The following is a 12,504-nucleotide window of genomic DNA, read 5'->3' on the forward strand; positions in this document are numbered from 1 at the left end:
AAAATTATGCATTTTCAGAAAGATGTACTGTTACATATAATACAATTACATTGTTTGTGTATATATATACATGAAATATTTAGCATAAGTGTTAACTGATTGACAGTCCCTGAAAAAAAATCAAGCTTTGTCCGCAGACCCTGTTAAGATTTATGGTAAGTGAATCCAAAAACAAACCTGCAATTACCGCTTATCACAATAGATGCCAGTTTCCTTTCTTTCCAGTTTCTTTGTCACCCACTGCCACGCCCCTTTAGGAGACCAGTGGCATGTCCAGAGTCTATTACCTCCAGTGGGAAAAGTGAATGTGAGCAGATTATGACCAATGACTACCGGCACTTTAGAGAACACAAATCTATAAAATCTCAAATCATTGTCTGAGCTTGTAATGCGGTATTTTGTAATTGAGTATCTTTGTTGTAACCAAGACCCCAGGAAGTCCGTCACGTGATGCCATGGGGCCCCAAAAATGCTCTTTGTGGATCCTACAGGTGACTTCTGCTTTCACTGAGGAACTTTTACCTTCAGTGAGGTGTTTGAGGACTTCCTGCTGTTTCTGACTGCAAAGCCTCATTCAACTCAAAGAGTTTGAAAATGTTGAAGAGAATAGTGGTACAAAAAGGCTGAGTGGACTGGTTATACTGGGACTAGAGAGGCTGAATGATTGATTATACTGGGAGCAGCGAAACTGAGTGGACTGGTTATAAATGGCTTTGGGATTGAAAAGAAATTCAATTTACAGTTGGTTTGGACACAAGGACTCTATGCTGTGATGTTGTTCCACTTGTGTGTACGTTGACATTTAATGCAATTTATTTTGTTGCCAAAGAGTGTTTATTTAAAAGCAGTATATATCATCATGTTACTTTTTAAAAATGTGAAGAGATAATGTTAAGCACATTTTAACTGACCTGCTTTTATGTAAGTTTTTACAGAAGATCTTTTGCTTTTTCTTGAATAACTTTTTTAGAGTAACAATACTCGTACAGTATCATTTCCTAGTACTCTTTCCATCCCTAGTAGTTGGGCAAGTCAGAGCTAATTTTAACAATTGTATATACTGTTGGATATTTGAATATAACAATTCATCATATGTTATAAGATCATCATCTGGTTGTATGTAAAATCAAACTTTCAATGAACCAACAATATTTCCCTCTGAATTGTAGAAGTTTAAAGTAGCATGAAAGGGAAATAGTATGTCAAATACTTGTCTAAATGTATTGTCATAATATACCAGAGAATGTATATTTTTATACATATGCATATTTTTATTTAAACTCTGAACAGAAACATTGCACATTTGCCTTTTCATGCCCGAGGTTTCTTTCAGTTCAGCCCGCTGATAAATAAATCCACAGTCCAAACATGGGTGAGTAAAGAAGAAATACAAGAAGCACGTTACATTGCAAAAAGGACAAAGTAGTTTGGCCACATTTGGAGACCTAATAGAAAAATAGAACAGCGATATCCATAATTCACGTTACATGATGCAATAGAATTTAAATCATGCATTTCCGATGAGATAATGTGTTTACTGACGAAGTTCAAAATACGAGGTATTTGTTGGCTCACATGTTTGCTACATCCTTAGCAAGTGGTTGAATTTAATACTGCATAAAACATGCAATTCAAAATGTTTCTGGTCGAGTTAAATTCAGCTCTTTAACTAAAATACAGTAGAGTACAGATCCATGCCACACAATGTGCACAGTCACGTTTTAAACTCCAATTAACAAAGCTACAACACATTTCATAAGGCAAACCCCCACCCAGAAAATAATACTTTTATACTATAATATGGGCACTTCAGTACTAAGTGTCAGTGTCTCAGTCTTCTTTTGGAAATCATAAAAGCAGTTTAAGTAGCATTTGTGAGATTTGAGAGAAGAAAATAAATCCTATTAAAGCAAAAGTCAGACATTTGAGGAAATACACTTATTCGCTTTCTGACGGCAAGTTAGATTGGAGGATGCCACTTTCAAATAAAGCTACTGGTTAGCTTAGCTTAGCATAAAGACAGGAAGGAGGAAGAAACGGCTAGCCTGACTCTATCCAGAGGTATCAAAATCCACCTACCAGCACCTTGAAAGTTCTCAAACTATACAGCATGTTATATCTAGAGCTGCAACAATGAATCGATTAGTTCTCAAATATTAGACTATTTTGACAACAAAAAAGACGAAACTCTCAGATTCCAGCTTCTTTAATATGAATCATTTCTAAGTTCTTTACTCCTCTGTGACAGTAAACTGAATGTCTTTTGTGGACAGAGCCAGGTAGCTTTTTCCCCCTGTTTTCTGTCTTTGTGCAAAGCTGAGCTTACCTTCGGCTGCCTGCAAACACATAATAGAATGGTAAGTGTATTTCTTCAAATATCAACTACTCTTAGTTTAGGGTGTTTTAGTTGAACGTATGCTTCAGCTGTCTGTGTTAAATCAGCAGATGCAATTTCTGCAGAAGTGAATTGATGTCAGCACAACTTCATCAAGGCACATTGTGTGTGTATTAGTGTGTGTGTGTGTGTGTGTGTGTGTGTGTGACAAGTGGGACCCTGCATTTATAAAATTGGGCAAAATAGATGTCTTTATGTATAGAATGTTAATGCTTTGTGGCTGACATGGGATCAAGACAGAGCTGCAGTCATTGGTTTTTCATAAATTATGGCAATAAAAGTCATGGTTCAACTTGGATTTCCATCTAAGAATCTCGGTGAGGAGGCCATGCATTTTTCAATAGGCTCTTAAAACAAGGCACAGGGAGGGAGGGAGCGGAGCACTCAATTTGCATTGCAAGCATTGTCACAGGTCCTGCTGTTCCTGTACTCCTTTATCCTTCAGAAACTCTACAGCCACATTACAAGCCAGAGCTTACAGGTTCTTAAACAGCACTTGTAAACAACTTAATAGTCTATGTATATATTTACAAAAAATATCTTTGTTACCCCGGACAAAATGCGAGCAATGAGGAGGTACCGAGAGCAAGACGAACCACAGCAGAAACAAACATTCCTCTCATATTCTCCATGCCTTGTGCCCACAAATCTGTCCAATGCCCGGAATAATTAGTGTTAACTCGCTGGCTGACAGGTTGACACATTGGTTTGAGTTTCCTTTGCTGACGTGGTGTCATCAGCTGATTTGTAGCCGCTCCGACAAGCCCGCCAAACACAGCTCGGTCAGCCTTCAGCACAGGAAGACTGAAGGTGGCAGAAAAACCTCTATGACAGCGCTGCACTCAAGTCTAAAGCTCATCTCTAGCTGTAAAAGCGAAGACGAGCAGAGCCCAAGAACCTCTGCATGCACTGCCTCGGTTGCAGGCTGCGTTTAAGAGGAGGTAAGCCTAATAGATCAGCTTGGAGATGGCATCAGTAGCTAACTAACTGGTTTAGATGGTGCTCCGTCAGCATCGCTGCTGCTGCAGCAGGTTTTGCTGCCTGTTTTGGCCACAGTGCAGCCGATTGTGTCTGTGCTGTCTCCACTGCAGGGGCTCGAGGGTGCAGAAACACTCTGGCCACGTTGTCTCTTCTTGTTCAGTTCCTCCCAATTGGCCCTGTTAGCTTTGATCATGTCAACCATCGGCTGAAGTTTGGGATTCAACTTGACGAGAGTCTAGGGGGAGAGAGGAGGGGGAGAAAGATGAGAATGGCAAAATACACTGAATGAAATACAAAAGACAAAAAACACCATCAGTATGAGAAGCAAAGGCCGCATCTATTAAGGGCCTTAGCATTACATTCCGGTCACAGAGCCATTTGTTTTTCTTAAAAATAATTACTTGATAATATGTTTAAAAGAGTCTACAGACATGCTTGCAGCTCTGTGAAGCTGTGTGTAGGCACAGCGGTGCTTTGAGCTGAATGCTAACTTCAGCATGGCATGCTAATGTTAGCATTCAGCTCAAAGCACCGCTGTGCAATAACATGCACGTGCTGCCGGACCGGCCACATTAACAAAGCACAGAGAAGCTCGTATTACAACTCACACAGCGGGAGTGTAGCTTCATTCTCTGCTCAGGTAGACATTACTGCCCCAGCAAATAGCTGTTTGCTGCTATTTTAATGCTCTGAAAATCGCACCTTTGATGTTTTACATACGTCATGTCCAGCTTCTTGGACTAGGAAATATAGTCGCAATTTGAGAAACTAAAATCTTAATGATTGTGCAGCAAAGTAAATATTTTGTTCACCTAGATGGTTGGAAGAATCATTGAGGAACACCTTCAGAATATTCAGTTTTGTTCAAATGACCTTCTACATTGTTTTAACATCGACAAGTAATTAATTTTCAGAAAACTGGATGCTTAGCTCCTTGACTTGGAATGTAATGGTAACACATGAGAAACACAGACAGGAACTGGAAAAGCAGCGCATTATTAATCAAATGTCAACAATGCAGAGAACACGGTACAATAACAGCAACATACAGTAGCTCGATAGTTTAAGACAATGAAGCGGCTGCTCTTTAGAGATTAGAAGCACATGTATGACTGAGATAAGTCGCCTTTGGCATTCGTCTCTGTTGAACTGTAAGTGGCAATGTAGTCAAAGCTGTCATCAACCATTTTAATAAATGACCTGAGAGACGGGGGATTTTGTTCCCTCTGTTCTCCTCAAATTGTCTACTGTGTCTTTTGGATTCCCAGGGAAGTCTGTAATTAACCCTGTACTCTATGGAAATATAATGTGGGCATGGGCACCACATACCAACACATTATTCACACATAAATGAAATAAATAGAAAGTTAAGTACATCCACGCTGGGCATTGTGTATGAAAGGGAGATCAAATACATTGTTATTTTTGGAGAAAATACAACTAATCTCAGCTGCCAATTAATTGAACTTTCAATGGATATTTCAATTTATATTCAGAGGGTATATTCACTAACTCATAAGAACAATTAAAACACTCGTGTGGGCGGTCAACCAAAACAAAGATCTATAATGTGGCCAAGTTCAGACATCGAGACCATTTATTAAAAACAGCCGTCTGCCCACTCATTCATTCATTAAGAATGTCCTGAAAGATGTTTTAAAAACTGTGAGCCTCAATAATTCACAGTATTGTAATTGCTGGAATATGCGCGCTACTAATCATGAAGCTGTTCACCTGTGATGCCGAGCAACATTCGAGCACAATACAATCACCATTTCTGTGATTTGAGATGAAGTCGATGTCTGTATGGAATCAGACTCATTTTGTGTTTTCGCACATCTGTGTTTGCAGCATTGGCATGTGAGTTGAAACAATTAGCTGATGATTGAATCATCATTTAGGTTATTTTAACATTCACTTGTTCCAGCTTCTCAAACAGGATGATTTGCTGCTTTTTTCATCTTTTGTAATGATAAAAAAGGTTATATATATATATATATATATATATATATATATATATATATACATAGATTAGATTCAAATGTATTGTCATTGTCATTGCACAGAGAACAATTCTATACATTTTATAAACCAGACGATTAATAGAGAAAATGATCTGCAGATGAACTGTTAAAGAAAATAATATCACACTGTGATGGCATGTGGCCTACACAGTACACACAAAAACCGAGTGGATTGATCGTGTTTATCTTTTGCTGTTTAAAAGATCTGAATTTTTTTTTCAAAGGAGAGCAATTTCCCGCTTTCTTTAAAGTATATATCCACAGTGGAACATTGTCATTAGTTTGCACAGCATCATTATTCCACTGAGATAGAGATAGAGATAGAAGAAGAAGAAGAAGAAGAAGAAGAAGAAGAAGAAGAAGAAGAAGAAGAAGAAGACTGTCATATGGTGGGGTATAAAGATGGAAGGTTATATAATGGGGGATTAATATTCTACAAAGTAGCGAGCCACCACCAGGAGAAGGAGATCAGCGAGATCAAGAATGAGATCTCTTACGCCCACAAACAAAAACCCTGCCGGCTCTGAACTTCCTCCGTCCTCCCCCTCGCAAGTTTAATTGGCAGCAGCATGATCGTGAGCTCCATATCTGCATTCTCCAACCATCAGCCTTTACGTGAGGCAGTGTGGACAAACCCCCCACGCAGACAACACACACCGCTTTGATGCTTTCTATCTACACTACACAGACTGTAACAATGGTGAAACCAAAGCCCCTGCACAGATACGTCTACTCTAACTTTTGACACTGATCCTGGGATAATTCAATAGCCGTGAAGCTGATCTGTTGTTTGTTTTCTCCTCACGATGACTAAGAGTAATGTGTTTGATACGACAGTAAAAAAGGAGGTTTAACAATACAAAAGCAGAGAATATCATCCAGTGCTGTAAGAACGAATGAACTATTTCATCTTTGACTCCCTTCACAACTGTTAGCTTCAGCACGGCTCATCTCTTAACAGACCTGATCTCCTCAGTAAGTCCGCCTGCATCTTTCTCCCACACAGCTGCTGCTGCCGGCAGTGGGAGGAGCAGGTGAGTCTGTCTTGACGTCATTCAGAAAGACACGCACCCACATTACTATACTGGCGAGGACACAGTATAGATTTCCATTAATTCCCTGAAAGATAACCACTAGCTCTAAGTCTGACCCTAACATTTGCTCGGCCCGGATCCTACAATAAAAAAAAAGCGTCTCTATCTGTGCGTTAGCCAAAAAGGCATTCCTTCATTACTGTGCAGTAAAGCCCAAAGTACACCGTCTTCCTGAGGGGATTTAACCCGCCTAACATCACAGCTCTATTCACACACTCCACTACCTCTGAGCGGTTTTGCAGTCAGAAAGTGCACACTCATTCTGCTGTTCTCAAAAGAACAGGATGCAACCTTGAAGTTGTTTTCGGAGCAACAGAATTTCTTTTTCAGTGAGAAATCTGTAGCGGGCAAAGAAAAAGTTGAATAGTTGTTGGTGACAGCTTCATTGCTGGCGTCAGTGAGGGGGACAATAGCTGAGGAAGGACAGCGCCTACTGATGTCAGAGGCGGATGTGTGCGTGTGTGTGTGTGTGTGTGAGTGATACAAGCACGACACACAGCGAAGGCTAGAGAGCTTCAAGCTTTTTACCTCGTATAACGGTGCACAAATTCCATCAATCCACTCCAGCTGAAGTCCTGGCAATTCATCCTTCCTGTTTCGATCAAAGATGGCCTGTAAGACAAAAGTTCAAATGTATTTACACTTACATTTGTGCTGGAGAAACAAGGGAGTATTGTGGATCTGCTCACCTACAAGCCAGGCTTACAATCCTAAAGAGCTGCTGTTACTGACAAAAGTCTCCCTCTGCTCTTGAGCTTATTTCACGTACATTTTCTATTGTATCTCATTATTCTGCAGCCTGAACAGCTGTGCTTCAGAGATAGTTACTGGGCTACGACTTAGAAGTTAATATTTAATTTCCAACACCCACTCACACAGAGCGGTAAAGGTTTGACACAAGCGGCAGACCCGAGGCTACGGCATTAGTTATTTCAGAGGGGAGGCAAATCTGTCCTGGCCCAATTAGTCAACAGCTATTTATTGCACACAGAAAGCTGTTGGTTGTTCCCTTTTAAGAACTTGTAACACAGTTCAGCCTTCAAAGCTCGTCAATCAAACGCACAGGGCTTCTCTGTTGTAGTTTCGTTGCTTTGACGACAGAATACGTTATGAATTAAGATCTTCATTAGGACCAAAGTCTTTCCTTGCTATTATTATTCTGCTATTTTTACATTTATATGAGAAAAACAAATATGATTTATTATCCGGGCTAGTCGAAGCTAGTAGAGCTCCAATACACCACAATGCCTCGTGTGTTTACAGTTGGATGAATGGAAAGGTCAGTGTTTGCTTTGAATTTTGCTGTGTTACGAGGTACACAGTTTGCTCTTGGCACAGCAGCGAGGCAGTGGAGCAGTTTTGGAACTGTGGGGAAAATATATCTGCGGTGTCATCAGCTCAGTGGAGGACACGGAGGTGAAACAAACTGCAAAAAAAAAGCACAAAACCAGAGTTGGTTGTGTGGACTCACAGAGGGTGTGAGCTTCAGCTCTGATCTCTCTCTGTCGCCCTGCTCGAAGAACTCGCTGGTCACCAACTCTGCAACCTGGAGTGAGTGAAAAGGAGGAATGCAGGGATTATTTTCTTTCAATTGTTTTCTCAGTTGATCGTTTGGTCTATATAAAATGTAAGGAAATTAGTGCAAAATGCCTGTCACCATATCATAAAGCCCAAGGTGATGACGTCAAACACCCCAAAACCCAAATACATTCATTTTACAATCCTGTAAGACAAAGTAAAGAAGAAAATCCCTACAGTTTGGAAGCAGGAACTAGGGAATGTTTGGTGTTATTATTTTTTCTTTTGAGCAATTAATCAACCAGTTATTTCCACTCTAGATGAATGGTTTAGAAATACATTCATTTCATACATTTGAGAGTTTTTCTCACCTTGCGTGATATTTCCCATGGTTTAGTGACAGCACCGAGATCACACGCTGTCATCATCATGGATCTGAGAGGAATCAGACATTTATTTCACATAGTATTGATGGTATTAAAGAGCTACCATGTTTGTGTGAGCAGGGCATTACCTGCACATGTCTCTATGCGCCTTCAGATTCCAGTTGTACTCTCCTTTGCTGACCAGCTCAAAGAAGGTGTTTCTGTTCCTGAAAGGAAACACGACATCTGTATATGTAAGTGTAAGTGACATAAAATCCACAAGGGGGCAGTGTTACCTAAAAGAAACCTGTAGTAAACATTGTACAGGGACCAGTATGCTTCATTGTCAATGGGTTAGTACACTGGGGTCAGCCAGTGGACATCTCACTGTCAGGAGATTTAACAGTAGCAGAACATACTCAAAGTAAAGTGTGAGGTCTGTGGCCAGAATGGACTGTTTCAACAGCTGCATTAGGGCCCCATACTCTGTGGACGAGAGGTTGGAGAAGATATTGTGACCCTGTGGAGACACATACAGAGATAACATGATAACGAATTTCGCAAGACATTTTCACAAGGAGCCTAAAATAAAGAACTATTTTTCCCTGTCAATTTAAACTAAACAGAAAGTCCATATTACTTGTTACATGGGTTTATTTTAGAGACTTTTTTGAATTATTTAAAAACAGCTTGAACCAGACAATACTAGCTGACAGAGATAATTTACTGTCTGCCAGTGTCCTGTTTAGTGTGTGAAATGTACGTCCTTAAAGATTCCCACAATGTAGTTTGTGGCATACACTGCTCTTTGTTAACAATCACACAATGAATGCAACGTGTGTTCATTCAATACACACTGTACTATTGATAATATAGGGGGAAGTGAATGAGGGAGTGAGTCTTTAATGAAAAACGCTTTTGCTAACTAAACTATAATGGTAAAAAAAAAAGACTCAATACTAAAACTGAATGGGGAGGAGGGAAGCCAGCAGATCTCTCACTTGAGGCTCTCCGTCATTAAAACAGGCCTCTCCCCATCATGCATTATACATTCATTCACCACTTAGGCACCCTCTTCGGGAGAATAGAGAAAAACAGATGTAGAGGTGATAACAGAAAAAGAGTGTGAAGGAGGGGACCTGCAGAAAGTAGCAGACATCTTCAAAACTGGTGACCATTTTTTTTTTCCTTTTAAACGCTGCAAATCCAAGTGTAAAGCGCATGTGATTCCCTTCACGAGCATGTGTTCCCATCAAATATTGAGCTATACGTAGCAGCAGCGACACAAAGCACGTCTCTCTCATTCTGTCACAATTGGAGCGGATGAAGAAGGGAGGGGAGTAACATTGAGAATGACAGGAGGAAATTGAGAGACACAAAGGAAGTGAATGACTTTAAGAGTTTTAAATTAATGGTTTGTGCAGACTCGCGGATTGAATCGTGAGCTTTTGACTTGAATTAGCCACATTATTCATGTGTACGCTAATAGGACAGCAGTAGTTCAACCCCAGTATCAACAGAAACCATTACGATATTGCAAGCAACCATTGTGTCAGCATGTCAGCTTACTGTGTTGTCAGCACCATGATAATGAAGCCACGGGAACAAACCCTACTAAGCCTCATCTCAGCTGCTCCCTCAAAACGTCTTTAATTACAACTTCATGCAAAGGCGGTCGGTCACCTGGTAAAATTTCTCTCTCAACCAATTACCTCTAAATCCATCGCCTCTGTAATTACATTGATTTGAGGGCAGCATGAGCTATTCGGTCACTGGCTCACATACAACAGACATTGAACCAACACATGGTTGCCTTCAGGCGCAGTCGGCACACACTTTATTTAGATGGTTAGAAAGTGAAGAGAGAAACCTATAATAGCTAAGACACAGGAGTGTACTGCACCCTTTATACCCAGTCAGGTGTATTGTCATGGTTCAATGTAATTACATCACTTTATAGGTTTATTTTGAAATACGCCTTTTTGCCTTCTGTACCATGTATATAATAGCACTTTCATATCTGTCAAATATGTTAAATGTGAATCTACCGCCAGCAGCATACTGTAAGACTGGGAACAGGAGGAAAGAGCCGTTTCCAGTCTTCCAGGACTCTGCTCTGGTTTAACATGCATTGGTCTGCATTAGCAGAACCTCAATGGTGACTGCATTGGAGCAGGTATTGGAACATAGTGCACCTCGCTCTGCAGGATCATAACGGCATGGTTGAAGTGATGGTGCTCCAGTGTAGCAGAGGTCCCATAAAGCAGAGCAAGGGCTGAGCCCGTCCTGACACACACACACACACACACACACACACATACACACACACACAGGGATCAAGGAGAGAGAAAACATAATCAGCATTCAACACATAGTGAGAAACGAAGTTTGCTGTTGAGTCTGTTGTAATTGCCTCACCACTTCTCTCTGCACTCTGTCGCTAACTTATGACGCCATAATGAAAGACGCTGGAAAGCCATAACCTATAACGCTATAACCGTTCAACACTAAATATGATATCATTATTTAATGTGGAGAAAAATACTCAAAACTGGGTCTGGTGTAATGAAGGTAGCAGGGTATTAAAGTTTTGAATATTCCATTAGTTTAGTTAGTTTTCAGTTTGTCTGTGATTTCCGTAGTAAATAATGTCTGGGTTTTACAAAGTTTTAGGTTTGTTTTTACTGTTACAGTAAAGTCAGACACAATGAGGACGGTAATATGTTTTTCATTGTGTTGGCTCTGTCGTCCAGCACATGGAATTGAAATGAAACAATGACTATGAGGTACAAGTGCAGACTTTTAGATGTCACATGTTGGGATGAGCATATTTAGAAGGCAAGCAACCCCTGATACAATGAAGAAGTGGGGATAAACACAGTACAGTTCTGCCTGTAAAACCGGAAAACACCAAGTGCCTGCTAATGTCTGACGGTTATACTGTAGACTTCTATAATAACCTTTGTGAGGGCAGAAAACACTAAATCCAAGCAATTCATCGTTAAGCAGACCCTTATATAAGCCTTATACAACTTGCCACTTGACTCTTGCTGATCTGGGCTGGACTGCTGCAGGTGGTAAAACACACTATAAACAGTGTGTAGGAGGGAGCGTGTTTCTGTGTGTGCGTGTGTGTGTGTGTGTTTGTGTGGGTGTGGCAGAAACCGAGAGATAAAGCGGGAATACTTACTTTGCCTGAAAAGCGTTGTTGGTGCCCCTGTGGTCCAAGTCATGGCAGACACAACCCACAATCAGCGCTAAGGTCTCCACCTCTGTCAGAGTCTCCTGGAAGCCCGCTGTCTGATTGGCACAGAGGAAAGGAGGCCAATGAGAAGACAAACAAATACACACATGCTCACACAAATAAGAGCTGCATCTCTTATTTTATGAAACTGAATTGCTGCGTATACTGTTTGAGAGCTTCCTCAATGAGCAGAGCTTTTACCGATAACTCAAAATGTATGAATATTGGCTATAAATAGTCTATTCCTTAATGCAAATGTCTCTGATGGAAAGTGAACTCACGATCTGCAGCTATAGCAGCATGATCTTTACCGTTAGCATTGCAAACATGCACTGGCAGACGTTGAAGGCATGTCTCCAGTTGTGATAGAGAACCATTCTGTAGTTCTTTCTGACAGTCAGCAGCCATCTGCATAGTGTCTGGAGGGGAAGACAGAGAGCGGGATGAGCACATGGGTCAGCAGTTGTCACGACGACACATTAGGATTCATCAAACCAAAGGAATTTCGTTCTGGGCAGATTCAGTCAAGTATTCAAAGGGAATAGATAAAGACAATCAGTGGTCTCACCTCATAATCAATCTTGAATTTCTGCAGCATTCCTAACTCCGTAAACATTCTCAAAGCGGCCGTTATCATGGCGTCAACGTCCAGGGAGAAGTCATCAAAGGAGAGCTTACCGATGCCCAGCTCGCAAACCTGGGGAATGTTGGCAGCCTGTTTCATCATGGACAGAGAAGACGTTAAGGAAGAAAGAGAACATGAGAATATGGGTTCAGAGAGGAGAAGAGCACAGAGGGGTCAGAGGATGCTATGCCACTCTCAGATGACACATGGAAACATGTAGACATGTTAATTATGACTCCGAGGACTCATTTAGAGAGG

General features: G+C 40.8%; 1 protein-coding gene across 1 annotated transcript in view; it reads right to left on the reverse strand.

Annotated features, from left to right (window-relative positions):
• Positions 1-1,303: 1,303 nt before the first annotated feature.
• Positions 1,304-12,504, reverse strand: part of pde11a (phosphodiesterase 11a) — a 31,329-nt gene continuing 20,128 nt past the window's right edge. The window contains exons 11-20 of the mRNA XM_031858705.1: positions 12,190-12,336; positions 11,933-12,040; positions 11,568-11,677; positions 10,573-10,663; positions 8,797-8,897; positions 8,527-8,604; positions 8,384-8,447; positions 7,966-8,040; positions 7,023-7,106; positions 1,304-3,611 (exon numbers count right to left, since the gene is read on the reverse strand). Coding sequence (XP_031714565.1) covers positions 3,375-3,611; positions 7,023-7,106; positions 7,966-8,040; positions 8,384-8,447; positions 8,527-8,604; positions 8,797-8,897; positions 10,573-10,663; positions 11,568-11,677; positions 11,933-12,040; positions 12,190-12,336 — 1,095 coding nt within the window. The 3' untranslated portion in view covers positions 1,304-3,374. The remainder of the gene's footprint in view (positions 3,612-7,022; positions 7,107-7,965; positions 8,041-8,383; positions 8,448-8,526; positions 8,605-8,796; positions 8,898-10,572; positions 10,664-11,567; positions 11,678-11,932; positions 12,041-12,189; positions 12,337-12,504) is intronic.

The sequence above is a fragment of the Anarrhichthys ocellatus genome, unplaced genomic scaffold (assembly GCF_004355925.1).
Source record: "Anarrhichthys ocellatus isolate YVR2014 unplaced genomic scaffold, GSC_Weel_1.0 scaffold20, whole genome shotgun sequence".
Classification (NCBI taxonomy): domain Eukaryota; kingdom Metazoa; phylum Chordata; class Actinopteri; order Perciformes; family Anarhichadidae; genus Anarrhichthys; species Anarrhichthys ocellatus.